The sequence below is a fragment of the Mercenaria mercenaria genome, chromosome 15 (genome assembly GCF_021730395.1).
Source record: "Mercenaria mercenaria strain notata chromosome 15, MADL_Memer_1, whole genome shotgun sequence".
NCBI lineage: Eukaryota > Metazoa > Mollusca > Bivalvia > Venerida > Veneridae > Mercenaria > Mercenaria mercenaria.
The window spans coordinates 10,178,604-10,198,929 of NC_069375.1; the positions used below are offsets into that span (position 1 = coordinate 10,178,604).

Genomic DNA, 20,326 nt, shown 5'->3' on the forward strand with positions numbered 1-20,326 from the left:
AAACAGTTAGGAAAACTTCCGGTCCGGGAAATCAGTTATTAGTATGATAGTTTTTCATAATCTTCCGAACGTGAAACTTGTAACTAAATACAGTAACTTGTTTCCATTGCGGGAAGCATTTTTTACTCATTTCAATCAAAAGGCCCGTTGTATAAGAGTATACACGGTGTTATTAAATGAATTATGCCAAGTTAGACAGTTTATCTAAATCTCTATCGTTAAGATTCTTTTAAATGTCTTAAAGCTACACGAAATGGAAACATAGCTTCCCAATTTGGAAACACAGATATGTATGTATACATTGAATTACATTCGGTCAGAACTATGACATATTTTCCACTCAGAAAATTTCAATTTTTGTTTTCAGTTTGTTTCAGTTCCGTTTGAAAGCTTTTAATGTTACATACCATTACATAAAATCATTTTGACCAGTATAATTTTAAGCAACATAAAATCTAAAATAAGAACTGATAGCGTTTGAGAATAGACTGCATATTGAAAAAAAATTTGTTTAGCAATCATCAAGCAGGGCTATGTCAAAAAATGTTTTATCAGCTTAAGTACAGCTTAAGTACTCTGTGAAAGACATGGAATGCAGTAAATAAAACCATATACTAGTATGAGCTCCCCGATTGAGATGTCTCCAATCGGAAAATTTTGAAATTAAGTAATTTCAATGTCAAATAAAATATTTATTAGGATATTTAAAAAAAATAGAAAGACAAAAATTGAGACATACTTCTAAATTTTACAATGGTGTACATCATTTAATGATACCATGCATATTCTTTGGGAAGCAAGTTACTATACTAGTATTTAGTATCAAGTTTCCCGTCCAGAAAGTAGGGAAAAAACGAACGGGAAGTTTCAACACTGATAATGGTTAACTGTACCGATGACGTAAATTAAACGCTTTACATCCAGAAATGGCTAACTGTACCGATTACCGATGTCACTTCACTGTCTACACCCTTTTCGTTATTATTACTAAATCCCCGATGAAGTTCTTGCAATTAAGTTCCATTTTGTCCTTCATGCTTTATAACTGTCATACAGAAAATGTTATCCGTACAGTCATGGGAAGGCATCTTTACATCTACGAATTATTTTGCATAATATCAGGGCAGAAGTGTTTTACATACACAATGGTTCTAATGATGTCTGGTTGTGTTCCGTAACTAACTATATCAAAACTAATGAGTTATATTTATCTACAGAAGTGTTATATTGTAATACTGTTTTCAAGCATTATATAAATGAACCGTTGTCTACTGTATCATTAGAGAAATCACAGTTATATCAACAGTCCTGTTCAAACGTTAAACTAGTGTGACATAATGCTACAACGCTTTGAAATAATCAAAGTCAGTTTTATCTTCAGTCGATCTGTCAAATAAAAATGCAGGTCTCTCTTCATAGCCAAATAGCAAACAGTCGTCTTTCACAACATTGACCAGTCTTTCCATATATTCCATTGGAACAGTCGAATAGGCCTGTTTCATCGCTTCTAGCCGCTGATTTTCAACGTTTTTCCTGTCTGATTCAGACAATTTCATTGCATTGGTCAGTATTCTGCGATAAATATTGAAATCTATATACCAAAGTTCAGAATCGCGGAATGGCATGTCAATCTGTTTAGAAACAAGGCCTTTCATTTGATAATATGTCCACGTCCTAAGGTACATTTTATTTAAAGGAATACTTGAATTAACTGTCAGATTTATCGTACTATAGAAATGCTTCAGCGGGCCCCAAGTTGTCCAGTCTTTGACATCTGCAATGATGTTTGATGGGTATTCATTTATTACATGTTTTGAATGCCAATCGTGTAATAGATATTCTAAATCAGACGATAAAGTTTCTATTTTAGCTAAGAAATCAAATCTATACGAACATGGGTTGCATGATGCGTGATGCATTGGCCGTACATGTGGGTCAATGTATGAATCATTTTCGTAGTTGTGCACAATGTATTTAATGAGTTCAAAAAATGTAAGATCATGACCGAATTGTAGGCTCTCTTCAGAGGGATGTTTTCTTACTTGTTTTATTATTTTTACCGCTCTAGAAATCCAATCTTCCTTTGGCAAGTAGAAAAGGTTTCCATAAGAGGAAAATAAACGACCATAAGGCTCGCGGGCAATCATAAACGAAAATGCTTTTTCGAAAACTTTTCTTGCCAGTTCTCTGCTACTTTTGACATTCATTGCTATATCCACGAGACAATCAGTGTCACAGTCAAACACGCGCCTCATAACTTCTAATGCTAAAGTGGAACCGCATTTATTCACGCGGCAAAACAAAACATCTAAAGCCGGGGAAATATGTGCTCGTATACCGGAAATCACAGATGTAGAAATTCCACTTGAATAGTCTCCTAAATAACCTAAAGCTTTACAGGATGTCCTCAAAGTTTGAATCCTTTGCGTATTTCTTTCCTCAATTGCTTCGAAATTCACCTTTGACTTTATCTGTAATAAAAAAGGTAGCTTGAATTTGGTAAAAGAAATAATGTATAAAGTGCATATTATTACATGCACCGTTTTCAAATATAAGATTCTTTTAAATCATGTATCATATTAAAATAATTTTTTCTTTTGATGAGTGTATCTAGTTCAAAACTTATTTCATTTACGCCAACATTTTTTAAATTTCATGGCTATAAAGATATATTAAATTTCTTTGTAAAGAGACGACACAGATGTAAATATGAATTCGTGTTAGGCATTACCCGAATACCTCTCTCACATATAGTCAAATGTGCGGGGGTTTATAATGGCTGTTTCTGGCACTAAGTTTCGGAAATTTCAAATCTCTTGAAGAATACAAGTAATTTATTTTCATTTTCAATGCCAACCTCTAAACTAGCCTGTCTTAAACAATTTAACGCGTACTTTGAATTGCATTTTACATACCTCAGCAAATCGGAACAATCTGCTGAATGAATATTTATCTCAACTGAATGAAGAAAAGTGACAACATCAAAAAAAAAGGTGAACATTGCTGGATGAAAACTTACCACAACCGATTAAAAATGAATCATCAAAGTCGTGTTTTGCATTCAATACGAATTTCATTTACATGTATTCTTTGTGGAAACAGGTTTACATACCAAATTCTAGGAGTGGGAGGTGGGTGCGCGAAAAGGTCTTATTCATTAAAATAAAGACATAAAATTCACCATTTCATATCTTTATTTAAAAATTCCTAATTCCCTCTTACAGGAGGGGAAACCCTGTCCCGTATCCCTTCCAACAGAACTGAACATTATTTGGAGTTCTACCAAATTCAACTCTGCAGTGAGATCGTTATATGCTTCAGTCATTTCTCTTGTTAAATTAAATTAGGTTAAACGATATCCGAGTAATCAGAATAGATACAAAAATGCGCAAGAAGCCACTATTGGGGAGACCCTTGTCCGCTCCCACTCCCCTACTTCTATGAGTGTGTACATCCCTCCTATACCTACATCAGAGCTTGAAAAGCATTGGGGCGACTACCAAAATGATGTCTGCAGTTAGGTTTTTATAACTTTTGGTCTCTTCCCGCATTCAATTTAATGATATTTGGGTATTCAGAATTTAGACCAAATATGCACCAGATGCCACCAATTTTAACCAAAAATTATAAAATTCTGACCCCCCCCCCCCCCCCCCCCCACACACCCCAAATATAATAGCGAATAGCCATGCACTCCCGCACTTGGCGCTATGCGCATCGCCGATGAGGTCGTCGCCCTCAACTTGTGCCCCCTTCTCCATTCTGAATTCGGGTCTGATGTAGAGGATATTTGTTTGTTTCATCAGTACAGGATCTAAATATCTTTCACTGACTGAACAGCAAATGCTGACACAATCACCAGCGATAAGATATGGTGTGAACGAGTGCATGACAGTTTTACCTTACTTGTCAGAGAAATAAATATTTGTTTTATGTCATGTTTTAACTACATTTTACCCATTTTTCTTACTTGTGAATATTCTTTAAATATTTTTCACAGTGAATCCTTCCGCTATTATTCGCTGTGATATTCCTATGAATCACTGAACAGAAAAATGTAATATTCTGTAAAAAAAAAAAAAAGGGCGATGCTTGTAAGCCATATCTAGCCTGAACATATGCACAAAAGACACAAAAGATGCTTGTTTAACCAATGCTAGCCATATCTAGCCTGAACATATGCACAACAAGCATCTCCTTTTTTCCATGAACGGCATCACCTGATGAAATTTAGACAATTACCTGTTATTCTTTATTTGTCTCAACTGACGTAAATGTAGACAACTGCTTTTGCTGTACTTTGAAAATATATGTACATCGCATGCAAGTTACAAATTGAAAACTTACGAAATAATAACGGTACAGACAAGTACAGCTTTATAGTTTGTTATATTAACAATATGTGACATACATACCTCTATAATTCTGTTAACTACCATAGACTGTCTGCTGTTTTGCTCTAAATGTGGCTTATCTGTAAAAGAAGACATAAACACTTCTATTTACACGGAAAATGATTCTGAGGTTGGTACAATACTCACTACTAGTAATTAAATAATTTTAAGCATGGTAAATCATCACAGACACTTGTTAATATAGGTTTTGTTTGTTTCAGTACTAGGATCGGCAGTCTATGTGTTCGTTAGAGTGCCGAATCGTCATACAAGAATATACAATTGCACGGAAGTAACAGATTGCCATATTGGGTCCCAAACCTGATTACCATATTGGGTCCCAAGCCTGATTGCCATATTGGGTCCCAAACCTCAGAAAGTAAGAAGTGGTAGCAATACGTCTAGTTATCTATAAACATTATTAAAGCAATTTATAACTACTGTAAATTGAATTCTAATACTTGTATATGTGTAGGTAATTTGTAATAACATTAAAGAGAAATGTTAATGTCATACTTTGATGTTTAAATGTATCAATAAACTGGATCGCAAATATAATGATTTAATACTTAAAGTACAAGTAATTCATAATCAATAAAATTGAAATCCATATACTTTCTTGTAAGAAATCTAAATTGTTAAAAATCAATCGGAACGTAAATTTCAAATTTTGATACTTACATATAAGTAATTTAAAATCTAATCCTATACACCAGAGTGTGATCGCAAAATACAAGTACCGTACCTCCATCCTTCTGTACATTCTTTGAATTCCAGTTAAGGGTTAAAACTTTGAGGGGTACGACATTCTTTTTTTCGTCCATTTGTCTTACCATCGTTTTGTTAATTGTCCTTTTATATAAAACTGAAACTGTTTCATTTGATTAAACGCCAACTTTTACGTAAACATATTCAATGGCGTTTTAAAAACACATAAAAAATTGTACGTCTAAAAGACATTTTAAAGATGTATGCAATAAATGAGCATAAATATCATTGTGAATAAACTATTTAGTAAGTATAAAACAAACGATCAGGCATTAGATAAGAGTAATAAAATATTAGAATATTAAGATACAGTAACATAGCTGTTTTGTTAGTAAGTAAGTATAAGTGAGTTATTGTGACATGTCCATAAGTTATTACTAACGACTGGATTTTTTTGTATTTGTGATAAAATTGTTCATATTCGAATGTATATACGAAGTAAAAATCATCCAGTTCATGTTACCACAATATCTTAAAAATCACAGTCACAGTCTAAAAGAGTGCAAAGTAATTTCTAAAATAATGAGTTTTCAACTTCTTTTTGAAAACATCTAATGTGTCTAAGTTCCTTATTTCGAGAGGCAATTCGTTCCAGAGTTTAGGTCCAACAGTACTAAAACTTCTGCCGCTGAACATTTTGCGCTTGTCGAAATGAACAACGAAACACCCAGTACCGGAGTACCGGAATTTGAAGAACGCAAGTTCCTTGTCTGAGTTTGTTTTATGAGAAGTTCTGAAAGATATTCCGGCGAATTTCCAACTGAACAATTATACATGTAGGTGAACATTTTGAATGTGATTCTGGCTTTGATGGGTAGCCAGTGAAGATCATAGAGCGCTTGTTTGGAACTGTCATATTTTCTTCGTTTTAGGACAAGTTTTGCAAACATGTTCTGAATTCGTTGCATTTTGTTTACCTCGCTTTGAGCAATACCATACAAAATGACAATGCAATAATCTAAATGGGATATCACCAATGACAGCACAAGAGTTTCGGCAGCCTCTTTGGTTAGATATTTCCGGATACATTTTATTCTGAAGTAGTTGAGCATTGCTGTTCTACACTTTCGTTTTACATGCTCTTTTAAATTCAAGTTTTCATCCAGGTATGCACCTTGATATCAAATAAAGCTCACTGATTTCACTTCATCACCTACAATGCATATTTTGTCAGTTAGAGAGCTGTTGCCTAGTACCAAACATGATGAACTCGGTTTTGGAAGTGTTCATTTTGAGCTTATTTTCATTCATCCAGTTGTTGATTGTTATAGCACATTGTTCCAGTTCTTGTATTGCCTGAGATTCCCCTGTTGAAGATGATGGTTTAAAGCGTTTATTAGCAGTGTGGTCATCTGCAAAGTCGTAAACTGAAATCGATGGCGGAATAATATCAAACAGTGTCCCCGTATATGTCAAATAGAGCCAAGGTCCTAAGCAATTCCCTTGTGGAACGCTACAATGAAATTGGCGTGGAAAGGACATGGTTGAATTGACACTTACACGGCAGCTTCTGGGCCACAGATAGGAATCAACAAACGCCATACTGCTTGTTCAACATATTAACAAGAATGTTATGGTCTACAGTATCAAAGGCGGCACTGAGATCAATGGTAATTAGCGCCGTAACTTCTTTCTTTTCCATAGCATCCAGTTAATCATTTATTAGAGGTAACAATGCTGATTTTCAAGACCGGGTTTTCCTGTAAGCAGATTAGTTTTTGGGTAGAATATTGTGTTCATTTACATGATCGTTGAGCCAGAGCTGCTTTTTCAATTAGTTTTGACAAAAACGAGAGGTTACTAACAGGCCTGTAGTTTGCAAATTCAAGTTTGAGTCCCACTTTCTTCAACAAAGGTCTTACAATTGCCTGTTTCCATTTTGTTGTTAGATGCCGTAACGCAACGACAAATTTACCATTTCGGTAATAACAGGTAATAGTTCATCTAAGTACGATTTTAGCACTTTTGTTGGTAGAATATCAAGTTCACATGATTTCGTCTGTAGTTGGTTTTTAAGTTTTCTAACTTCTTCCTCACTCAGATCTTTAAGACTGTCAAAACAAGGAGTCTCATAGAACTTTTTCACTCAGAGATGAGCTTTTCTCACGTTTGAGTTCTTTTTCGTAATTTTTACGTGCTGTTTTGAAGGCTTCATACAGATGTGATTGTCTATGTTTCTTCCACAAACGTTCAGATTTGCGAGCCGCTCTTTTAAGATGAATGAGTTTTTCCGTGAACCAGGGTTTTGGAGCGCGACGAATGATTGTTTTTTCTATAAATGGTGCGTGTGAGTTCATAATCTTTTCTACTGCTGTCTGAAATTCATCAACAAAAGAGTCGTCATTGTCACTTTCGATGGCAATTTCTCTCAGATCACTTGAAAATGTGTTCGTAATCATGTCTTTGAAATTTCTAAAAAACACCACCTCACTGGTTATATTTTTCTTTTTAACATTTGTCACAATTTTAACTGCACAGTGATCAGAAATATATGGACCCTGTTCACAAGAAATTACTTCAACACCATTCACCACTTCCGTGTGGGCTAGATCAAGAATGATACCACCAGTGTGTTTACTAAATTGTACATGTTGTTGCAAACCCATGGCGTACAAGGAATTGTTGAATCTGTTACTGCAAGAAGTCTGTGACAAACTGGGATGTGGACAAAGATGGAGGTCTGTATATCCCAACTACATGCATAGTAATGTTCTTGAAAATCAACTGCCAAACACCATATTCAAACTTTGAGAATTTCCAGCTGATAGTTTGCGCATGTTTACAGCAGATCTACATTTCAATGCAACGCCACCACCCACCCTATTTTGCCTGTTCGTAACACTCAGTTTATAGCCATTTTGATTGAGATCAGACGTTTCATATTGATGTTGTTTGTCGTCGGAAAACCAAGATGTAAAAAGGGCAAAATCTATCTTTTCCTTACGTAATAATTGACGAAAAAGAACATCTTTGTTTACTGCCGAGCGACAATTCAGCGTAAAACATGTTAGCTGTTCATTTTGTCTATTCAATTCATTGCCATTTCTCTTAAGATATTTAAGGTTGCTAAAGTTTACACCCCTAAAAACCACTGGTTTACGGTAACCACTTTTGCTATTGTTCAAGGCTTGTGCCTTCAGGCGATCAGCTCTTTTCCCTCTGTACTGATTCATTATTCTCAAATCTTTTAACCTTGAAAACACAATAGGGTTAGGTCTACAACGTGTTGATTGTCCAATTTGGTGTAGAAAATTGCTGTCATACATTTTAGAATCCATTACTGAAAATACATTGTATGAAGGCAAATTCAATACGTGTCCAAGATATTCGTGCCGTACATTTTTTGTTTGGTTTTCGTTTCGCCTTAGTATACAAAGTGGTGTTTGTTTTCGGTCCTGGACATTAGTGGTAGGCATATGGACAGAGTCGTCAGTATTACAAGGGGAACAAATACATATATTCTCCTAGCTGATAGTGACTGTTACACTGATGTACTTCGAAAAGTTCTTGCAAAACTAGCTGACACATGACAAAGCTTCTTTCAAATATTGGCATCAAAATGGTAGGCTGATAGGGTATCTAATAGTTTTCTTAGGAGTCCGGCAAGATTAACGTAAGGCGTATACTGCAATTGATTTACATTTAAATAAATAAACTTGTGTCTGATATTATTCTTATACTCTCAGTACCTGTTAAAAGCAGAAAATGTGCACGAAAATTAGAAATTTCTGATATGTTCAAAGGATACTATTGGTATGGGCAATATCTCTAGAAACAAAGCACTGCGATTTTGTTGATTCAAGTTCTTCATCTAAAAAAGTAAACATATATGAACAATTTACTGCTACTGAAACTGAATAATTTGATTAAACGCTTATTTCTATATAATGACATATTCAGTGTCGTTGTACATATTTATAATAGTGATTATAATAAAAATAATAATGATGATGATGATGATGCCGGTGATGATGAAATTTATTTAAACAAGCAGCATGACCGCATCCTGTCCCCTGAGGCCATTTTACCCCTATTGCCGCAAACCAGTGCTTAAAGCCTTACATGGTACACCCAGACGGGCTGTATATAGAGGTTCAAACCCCGTGGTTAATGGTGCCATCACCTTTTATTAAAAGAAAGAAGTACTACACAATACCCTAACCATAGAGCCTGTTCAAGCATGTATAAAGTGATTTACTTTTGCATAGTTATAACAGCAGTTCATTCCACAGTTTGGGCTATTAGTACAGAAACTTCTATCATTAAATGTTTTGCACCTGTTGCATGGAACAACATAACGACATTCAGAATTATCTGACGATCTCAGACCTTGTCTACTAGGAACATACTCTGTAAGCAATTCTGTTTAATACATAGGTGCTCTGCCAATGTGACAGCTATACATGAAAGAAAGTATCTTAAACTCAATCCAGGCCTTCACCGGCAACCAATGTAAGTCATGCAATGCTTGTTTGGAACTGTCAATATACTGCTAGACACATGTTTTGAATACGCTTTATCTTACGCACCTAACCGTTAGCTATACCATACAGTATGACATTGCAGTAATCCAGATGTGCAATGACTAGAGACAAAACTAAAACTTCAGTGGCTGCTTTTGTTAATATATTTAGTTGCTCTTGATTCGTAGGTCGTTGTAATTCAACATGGCCGTTGAACACCGTTCGAGGTCTCCGACCGCTTGTGACTCTACGAAAGCAGATGTGGGACGAAAGTTTTGCTTTTATTTGCTATATGATCATCAGCAAAACCGAAGACTGATATGGATTTGGGAATAACATCAAAAAGAGTTACAGCCACGGACAAAGGCAACTGAATAGGTGAGATAGGTGAGATACAGCCACGGACCAGGGCAGCTGCCTTGGGGCACACTGCATTCAAGAAGGGATTTTAGGACATCTAGCAGAATGTCGTGGTTGACATTGTCTATCTCTGAAGACGTATAGTCAATTCAGAAAAAATGTCTAAATTTTGTATATACCTTACTTGAGATTCCAAGTTTTGGTATTCACTTGGGGATTGACGTATCGTTTGAGATTTTTGCCATGAAAAAGTCAGCAACTTTTTCGGCCAATGAATTATTAGACTCTCCTTGAGTCTTGGAATCACCCTTAGCGCACTTTATCTTTTCACAGAAGCTATTCGAGCAAACAGTAAAATCAGGTACTTTGTTCTGTAATAATGCTATACATTCTAGAATAACATTACTAAAATAAAAAGACCACTGTATTTATCAGATATAGCAATATAGTTATATTAAACAGTACTTGGAATCAGTGCTGTTAGTTTTTGTCCTTTTGGATCATGGTGTCATGTTTGTAAAATAGAATTCTATTTAGTCTGCACTGGGGAATGTGACGGTTTCTGCACGTTTCATGACCTTTCATATGTCAATTTAGTGAGATAAGCACTTCTAATTGGGAATCCATCGTAAACCTCAATATATTCTTGAAAAAATGATTGATTATGCATTGTATTTGTAAATGCTGTTCTCATTTTAGTAATTGAACTTTTGATATGTGTGATTTTATAGTTGTTATATAGGGTACGAATTCTGTACGTTATTAGTTGACAGATAAACTTACAACTGATGTACAATTAAACAGGAATTAGGTTGTGTTTTCAATTTTCTTAAATAACCAGCTTTGAACATATTTTGAATAGAAATATCCCACACATATGTAGGTAGGTAGGTAGGTAGGGAGGGAGGGAGAGAGAGAGAGAGAGAGAGAGAGAGAGAGTTTATACTGACCACTCAACAGATCAATTACGACACAGCGTCTACAGCACAGACATCAATAAAATTGTTCTACTTTATTTACAAGCCCGAAATACACACTGCCGTACCTTCAGTCAATCAGTATACAGTAAATGGGTGCTGGATTTATTTTTTGTCATATATAGCATCATTATTGACCAACAAATATGCCGAATGCCTATTATCGTAACTGTTTAACATTTTTATTTTTAGTATTGAATGGGACAAGTGAAGCTATATATTCTCTCTCCGAAAGTAAACTAGATATCATGATGATACAATGAATATTAAGAAATCCTTGACCTAAATTAATTCCAAAACATGTTTTGAGAAATCTATTTCGCTAGCATTCTTTTCTCAGATTATTTGTCAGGCGTCATTCAAGCAATAACATTGAATGACATCTGAATGACAAAGCATCATCATCACCAATCCTTTTACTGTAAACAAAAACAGATGTTTCTAAAACGTCGCCATTGTATATGTATATACAACATAACAAAAGAAAGTAAATTAAATAGCTATCTCAAAAGAAATAATCCTTCAGTGGCAACACATTTTGTTTTCCGCTGAAGGCTAAATTGAATATTGAACTTTCTTTTTTTCTCATACAAATCTTCTATGGTGGCTATTTTTCTGTCCTTTTTGGGTTGGCATATTGACACAAGTTTTTGACCGTTCATTGCAAAGAAATGTGAGGCAAATAAAACAGCTTATCACATGTTTGACGTTGTGGGAGTGAAATAAAGCAATTAAAAGCAATTACATAAATGGTTCTACACTAGTGTAGTAAAGTTTTGACGTTGACGCCGATTTAAGTATAGGGGATACTTATATATTGGTCGGATTCAGTTAGTCTATAATATGTAAAGAAAGAATAAACTTTGATTTTTCAACATGAAAAGCTTACATGTGATAAAACAAATATTACATTTGTGTCTGTCCACATTAAATTTATTATATGAGTTGAATAGAACCAATAAAATGCTTGACAGAGCCTCGCAATTTATAATCATACCCAACTCGTTCAATAAATAAAAATAACTAAAGAAAGTGTCTAAAATCTGCAAGAGTTTTTTTTCGACGTGCCCGTACATGCCTTGTATGACTACAGCTGGCCTATGCAATTTATATATGTGAAATTTTACTGTCTCGTCAAGAACTATTTTCTGTAGTTTTATTGAATTATATAGATATTTAGAAAGTATTGCTTTCTTGTTATCCTTAAAATGGCACTTAGTTGTTGAGACTTTGCTGTGGCCATATCGAATTGTTCAAGAAACCGTGCCATTCATTTGTCATTTCTTTGACACTTTACTCTAACCCTATCGTAATCACACCGAGTCTGCTCTAATTTACCTTTGTGTCATTCTATGCTTAAACAGGATCTTCTTTTAGTTTTTATTAAGTACTTTTCAATCATCATTTGCAGTTTGAAATTACAGATAATGTAAGTTTTGCTCTAGTTTACTGTTTTTATTGGTTTGTGTTGACATTCATTCAGTTGCATGCTTTTGATGGGAAAAGTTTTGCATATTTGGGAAATGTCTTTGACCAATTAGATTGCAGTATTGTTTAGTGTTTTTCTACAAAATGGGCGTATTGGTCAGTCGCATGCAGATTGTGGAATAACCTGAAGAAAATTGCAAGATCTGTGTATTATTTTGATTGTCCTTGAATACTGTAGAAGTTTATTGATAGCCATATTAAAACAGTTGATTAGGATTGATTAATTTGTAAAAGTAGACATATTCTTGTCTGTTCAGTCAAGACCTATGTTGACTTTTCTTATAATCAAAGTGGTGTGGTAATAATTAAATTCATTTCTGCAGCACTAGACGTTACTTAGACCATTCGATAGTTCAGAAATCAGTTTTAAAAGGAATTCTGGATTTTCCTTGAATTGATTTGGTCAATGGTATCAGTTAATCCTGAAAATCTGACCCCAGAACCCAACCGATCCGGGATCTAGAATATTTTCTTGTTAAGCCTGTGGTAAACTGTACAAGTCCTTTGACTGAGAGGAATTAGGCTTAATATGAAAGGCTAAACATTCCAAATTTCACAACGACCGACTGGCTACGATAGTAAAATACGTTACGTTAAAACTAAGATACAAAATTTTTGACAACTGTTCAGTTTGGATGTTTCATCTTTGTCATTCTGAACTTATTTTAACATGTCTGAAAACAATCAGAAGAACAAAATTTAAATATTAATTGAAAAAGTCAGTATATTCTGCTGTATTGTTTTAGAAGTTAATTGTTTTCATTTTCGATGTTCGTCTATTATAAGGGCGTTTTGGATTTTTTCTTTGCTCTATCAAAATTAACCTTTGCAGATCCAAGGCTTAGTACAAAATGCTCAACAGAACCCGAGTGAAAAAGAGACATCTTGATGGAATAACTGGTAAAATTGGAATATTTTACTGTTAAGCAGGCGACTAACTATGTATGTCCCAGGATTTTTAAGAGGCACTAGGTTTATTCAAGTCGGAACATTCTAAATTTTACAACAGCCGATTGGCTATTATTGTAGACATATGATATACATGCATTTTTCAATATGTTATCTTTAAAGACGCACCACAAAATAACTTTATTCTTTTGTATTTCCATGATGGTAATTATACATGATTTTTATGATAAATGAGGTATATAAGTATTTAGTGACAAATTGACAGTGACATATATTAGGCCAAGACAATATGTTTAATGTCTTAACGTTTAATGAATTACTGTAGCAGATAGTGATTGACTCCCTTTTCATGTTGTCATTGCCAAAATTATTGTTGAATTGCTGTATATAATAGAATTTGGGTCATCTGTGGCTGATTTGGGTTCATTATTGGGATGGCTGGGTCCCAGCTTCGCACATTATGTCATATACAAAAGTTAAAGGGAACCAGATACTTGATAGAGCAAGTACTCATTGTAAAATGTTATGTTTAAATTTGGACCAATCAGAAACAAGTTCTAAAAATAGCACGTCTGCTGGGGTATATATAGGTAGATGGATGACAGAGAGCTCATTCGGTATCCGGCGGTTGAAGAAGACACATCGAGGATTCAACTAATAATTTATCCCAGTACCTTGAGAAGAAGAGTCCAGGAGTCAGGGCAATCTTATAGAGTTTGAGAGGACAGAGGCCGAGCATCTATGCGATAGGACTCGTATGTTGTTGATTCAAAGACATTGTCTGACGGGAACTTCAACAAAAAGACAGTCAAGTATAGAGTCTCCAGTCTATAGGAGTTTGAGCTAATCATTTTTAATTGAAGATTGATAGTTTGAAACATTTAGTGATTTGCCTGATCCCTGAAATTGTCTAGCTCATAATAGAAATCATTTACGAATCATTGGTACACGAATCATTTAGGCAATGTAGCCAGAGGAAAATTCTATATATGAAATATTTGGTCTCACCAGCTCTACGTTTTAACAAAGGACATTCTACATCGATTGTCAGCTAGTCTAAGACATAGTCACCTTAGCAATTGGACCCAAACCATTGTTCAAGATACTAAAGGCGTAGGCACTTCCCTGGGTCATATAACCAGTATCCTGACACATGTACAGAAATCAGTGTATTTAGTAAAATTCCAGTCACATTTTGTTTCTACAGTGTAAGATTGTTTATTCATCTATATTTTTGAAAGTATGCTGAAAAGAGACTGACTGAATAAGAACGCAGATAAAATTGTGAAAACACTTTTATTCAGGAAGGGCCTAAATTGTCCACCTGAAAACGTGTAGTATAGCTGTATATTACCTATATTATAAGGTTGTTTTTGTAGGTGAAAAAAGTAGGTCACTAGGTCGTGGTGGGTCTTTAAAAGCGCACGTTATGACGCGAATGTTAGCTGTTCGGACACCCGCTACGAGATGATGGTTTTAGTATATCAGTTATCTAAATCTTTAAAAGTATATGACAGTGCATCATTTAATTAAAGCAACATTGAAACATGTGAAAGTAAAACAATCCGTAAATATAGGTATATGTCGCGGCAGAATTATTTCCATTTAGTCTCATGAAATACATGGTTGTACGTGAGCAGGCCGAACCGCACATTTAATTAAAACATTCCGAGATAGTTCATTCTAAATTACCAATATATATTTCGCAATGAAATTTGGCCACTTTAAACAAAATATTAAAAGCAAAACGTTTACTAGGTTTCATAAACTAATAAAGTAAGGTATAGATTTTTTCAAGGGAGCACAGATTAAATACAAAAAAAAGGTGTTGGAGGTATATAATAAAACAGCTATTATAACAGTGACATACTTCACTTGATGTTCAATTAATAAAATAATCTGCGATCTGAATCAAGAGAAAAACGCAGTAGGAATACTTAAGTTGCCCAAAAACAAAACCCTACATAATGTTAATGCTCTTTATTTCAACTAAGTTATAAAATATGCACAAATTCATAATTATGATACTTTTGATGTTTATATTCATGCGGAAGAGTTGCAATTTTGCATCAGTATGCAATACAAATATGACTTAATTAGAATTATAAGTCCGCAAATTCTAACCAAATCTTAAACACAATAAATATGGCTTTTTAATGAGATAGAATAATGTCAGCATTTTTCAAACATTTCGTAAAATTACTTCATGCATCGGCATAATCCACTTAAACCTCTGATTGATATTTTAAGCAGGATCGTTTTTTTTCTACAAATTAAGTAAATTTAGTGCTTGCTCTAAATCATTTTCAGTTTCAGAAACTGTAACAGTGTCGTCAGCATATAACAAAATGAAGTTTTAGATTTTCTATCAAAGCATCATCTAGGTTTAATGTACGATACACCTTCTACTAGTCAACTATTCACAAAATATTCATGTAATTTATATATTGGAAAGACTACATTAGTGTATGTGGCAACGTTAAATGTCGCAACGCCGCTAAATGTCGCAACCACCGTTATATGTCGCAAGGTTGACGTTAAATGTCGCAACTACCGCTAAATGTCGCAAAATCGTCTGCCGCTAAATGTCGCACCTTTAACGTTAATGTCGCAAAAATTTGCCCACCGTTATATATCGCAACACCAACGCTAAACGTCGCACAGCAAAATTAGGTAAGTTAAACAGTCTTCACAACTTAGAGATAAGACTGGGTAATGCATGCTTGATTTGGGAAGGGCTGAATTGACCTTTCACTCTGATCTGCACGTTTGCTTCTCAGTGGTTCAGCACCATACATACGTTATATATTTCATATCTAAAGGTTCGAGCACTAACGTGGTACTCGCCACAGTACTAGATTTATTTCAGGTCTGAACTATGTAATTCTATGGAGTCCTGTTTAGCTCATGAGACATTAAGCTCGCGCTCCGTATTGCCGCGCGTTGTATTGCATGTCTTTAGTCAACCTGAATTTCGTTACACAACAGGCCGGGGGCCCGAAATTGTTGATGGAGGATGGGAGGGGGAGGGGGGTGGGGGGCACCAGTTTAAAACTAAAAAAGCGTCATCGGCGACGTGCGGTAGGTACGTGGTTCCTCTGTCCGTATTTGTGGGAAAGTTTGTTTATATACAGGTATGAAATGTTTGCCTGTGGTGCATTTTTGTCTATTTTTATACAGGTATGAAATCTTTGCCTGTGGTGCATTTTTGTCTATTTTTTAGGTATATACTAGAGGGGCACTCCCCTTATTGTAGGTGGTTACGGTCTTTTCCCATTGACAATTTTGAAATACAAGTATGGAATGCTGGACTTTTATTGCATTTTTGTTCAAAATTTCGGTGTATGGGAGGGGTTATCTCTGTCATTTTCGAGGGTTCAGGGTCTCTCCCCGGGAAAGTTTGAAAAACAGGTATAAAATGGTTGCTGTGTATTTTTCCCCTTAATTTTAAGGTACTGGATGGGTACTCCCCCACTCCATTTTAAGGGGTCAACGGTTCTTCCCCCTGGGGAATTTTGAAATATAAGTATAAACGCCTCAGGGGCGTTTTGGGTCTACATTTTGAGAAAATATTATTTCCAAAATAGTTTGGTGCAACTTTGATGAGTATAAGTCACTAGTAAGCCAACAAGGGTGGGGTTTGGGGTGGGGGGAACCGGCTCGGGCAACAATCCAGGCCTGTTACACAACAGGATGTTCAACTATGCGACACGAAGACTGTGTTTACATTTAAAGTCATAAGGTAACTATCAAGCTTCAATGGCGGAGAAAGATCCTATGTGGCCCTCTGTACATTATTTCAGGTAAAGCGGGAATTTTGATATTATTTTACTTTTAGTCTCTTAAAATTGTTTGGTTTAGTCTCATTCCCCTCATTATCCTACTTTTCCGCTTACCCACACATACCCTCTCTCTCTCTCTCTCTCTCTCTCTCTCCCCTCCCCCCCCCCCCTCTCTCTCTCTCTCTCTCTCTCTCTCTCTCTCTCTCTCTCTCTCTCTCTCTCTCTCTGCCTCCCCCTCTTCAAAAATGTAATTATTTATATTTTCTATTAATTGTCTTGGTGATGTGTGTTTGTGTCTTAGATTTCTGTGTCGTTATTCACCCCGTTCCCCACCCATACCCAACCCCCACAAACATACAACACTATTACCAAATCGTATTAAGTTAGAAGAAACCTCAGAATATTTCTGTCCTAAAACACTGGCCCTATTACAAAATAATTTCACAAATATTTTTCTTGCGTGACTGTTCAAACAAGGTGTGGAACTCAGGTGAGCGATCTAGGGCCAACAAGGCCCTCTGGTGGCTAAACGGATATATACTAACAGCACTTATCATTAAGATAATTATTTGTATCACATAAACCTGTTAATTTTTCTTCCCTCAAAAAAGTAAATATACACAAGGAATTGATAGTCATAGTGTCAAATAGGAAGTTCGACATTTAGCGTTGGTGTTGCGATATATAACGGTGGGCAAATTTTTGCGGCATTTAACGTTAAAGGTGAGACATTTAGCGGCAGACGATTTTGCAACATTTAGCGGTGGTTGCGACATTTAACGTCAACCTTGCGACATATAACGGTGGTTGCGACATTTAGCGGCGTTGCGACATTTAACGTTGCCACATACACTAATGTAGTTTTTCCAATATATAAATTACATGAATATTTTGTGAATGAGTAGATGATACATACAAAGACACATTAAGTAAGACAAATAAACTGAAAACTTTATAAACATAAAGAAACAAAAGCGGACAACGCCTTGGTATGGTCAGCGGCGAAAACACCACCGGTTGTTTGCGCACAAAAGGACACATTATGTGAAACGCAGAAATGCTCGTATAAAATCCTTAATAATGTATACTATTTGTATATGAAAAGAACTGGAACCGCACACAATGTGTGATCAGGTTAATTTTAAATGAATATGGTTTATCATTACAGTTTTCTTAATCAGACAAGATCTGATAAAATAGTCATATTCAATTAATTTCTCATTCAAACTTTGGTAACTTGTACGACATTTTACAGCTATAGGAATACCTGTATTTGAGTTCAGATTTACAGTCATGATTATTTCACATTTGTACCTGTAGATTTTGTATAACAAAATTGATTTTACCATTGCAGATTACACTTTACAGCTACAAAACGACTGCAAAACATTTCGAACTATGCAAGATGATAAAACTGTAAAAACTGTGACAGCTTGCATATGCTCTACACTTCCTCTCCATCATTTATCACAATATCAAGTAAGCAAGGGTCATAAATACAGGATTTTGAAAGTAATACATTCACTGAAAACCAGAATATTACTAAATGTTACTGATTTTAAATAATCATCACATTTCAGTACTGTTAAGAAAGAAAGGCTTACCTAAACATTGTGAAATAGCCGTCATTCTTCATGAAGATATTAGCTCATCTTCTAATTAATTAACTTCCAGTATAAGCTGCTATCCCTTCCGTCTTAAACAGCCGCTTGCAACAAAATAATAAACAAATAGCTGTCTATATAACAAACACATTTTCCACAGAGTGCTGTTTATCTTTTTAATTATCTAAACTCGCTTTCATTTTGGATAATGTTGTTTTTAAAATAATGATCAATGTTGTAATGCTGTTAACATGTGGCGGTGGAAAAGCAAAATTCTCGTATTGAAACAGATGTTATCAATACCACAACAAAAGTACGTTTGTATAAACTTTTTTCACGGTATTTTATTCATAGCTTCGAACTCGGATGATTCATACACCACACTTCGCTCAAACTTACCGTCAGGTACCGGCAAAATATCTATACACTATATATATATTTCGATGCCTCGAACTACCGATTCATACACCATACTTCGCTCAAACTCACCGTCAGGTACCGGCAAAATATCTATACACTATATATATATTTCGATGCCTCGAACTACCGATTCATACGCCACACTTCGCTCAAACTCACCGTCAGGTACCGGTAAAATATCCATACACTATATATATATATCGATGTCTCGAACTACCGATTCATACACCACACTTCGCTCAAACTCACCGTCAGGTACCGGCAAAATATCTATACACTATATATATATTTCGATGTCTCGAACTACCGATTCATACACCACACTTCGCTCAAAGTCACCGTCAGGTACCGGCATGCCTCGAACTACCGATTCATACACCACACTTCGCTCAAACTCACCGTCAGGTACCGGCAAAATATCTATACACTATATATATATTCCGATGCCTCGAACTACCGATTCATACACCACACTTCGCTCAAACTCACCGTCAGGTACCGGCAAAATATCTATACACTATATATATATTTCGATGCCTCGAACTACCGATTCATACACCACACTTCGCTCAAACTCACCGTCAGGTACCGGCAAAATATCTATACACTATATATATATTTCGATACCTCGAACTACCGATTACTCGAACAAGTTTCGTCGAGTTCGAGAGAACCAAGTTTGACTGTACAGGATTGTTACAGACGTGATATTAAGTTCAATTCAATTTAAATACGTACTTTTTGAAAGTAAGATATACTTCATTTCAATGAAAAAATGGGAACCCTGTAAGGCCGACTGGTTTAGATCGGTTTCTTTGAATCAAATACATGTATCCCTTACCGCTGTGGGTTCGAAATATCGTTTTGGCACAGAAGTATTATTTCATATCAGGTATCCAGCCAGCTGCGTTATGGAAGGTCGATGAATGTACCCAGATGCCCTCGTATGTCTGAAATGATGGCTCGATTGGTAGTGAGGGTCTTTTCCATCACCAGAGCTGTAGAGTCGCCATAATACCTATAACTGTGTTGGTGCGACGTTAAGCCCAAGAAAAACAAAACCCATAATATTTGCAACGTATTTAAACTGGTAACAGGAATATCATATTTTAAACGCCTTACGTTAGTAGAAGACGGCCATCATTTTTGTGGACAGCGAAG

General features: G+C 35.4%; 1 protein-coding gene across 1 annotated transcript; it reads right to left on the reverse strand.

Annotated features, from left to right (window-relative positions):
* Positions 1-1,216: 1,216 nt before the first annotated feature.
* LOC123546422 (uncharacterized) lies at positions 1,217-19,106 on the reverse strand. Its single transcript, XM_045332678.2, has 5 exons — positions 18,746-19,106; positions 8,911-8,973; positions 5,076-5,158; positions 4,416-4,474; positions 1,217-2,471 (listed from the first exon to the last, which is right to left on the reverse strand). The coding sequence occupies exons 3-5, from the start codon at positions 5,155-5,157 to the stop codon at positions 1,341-1,343; spliced, it is 1,272 nt and encodes a 423-aa protein (XP_045188613.2). The 5' UTR covers position 5,158; positions 8,911-8,973; positions 18,746-19,106; the 3' UTR covers positions 1,217-1,340.
* Between the last annotated feature and the right edge of the window lie 1,220 nt (positions 19,107-20,326).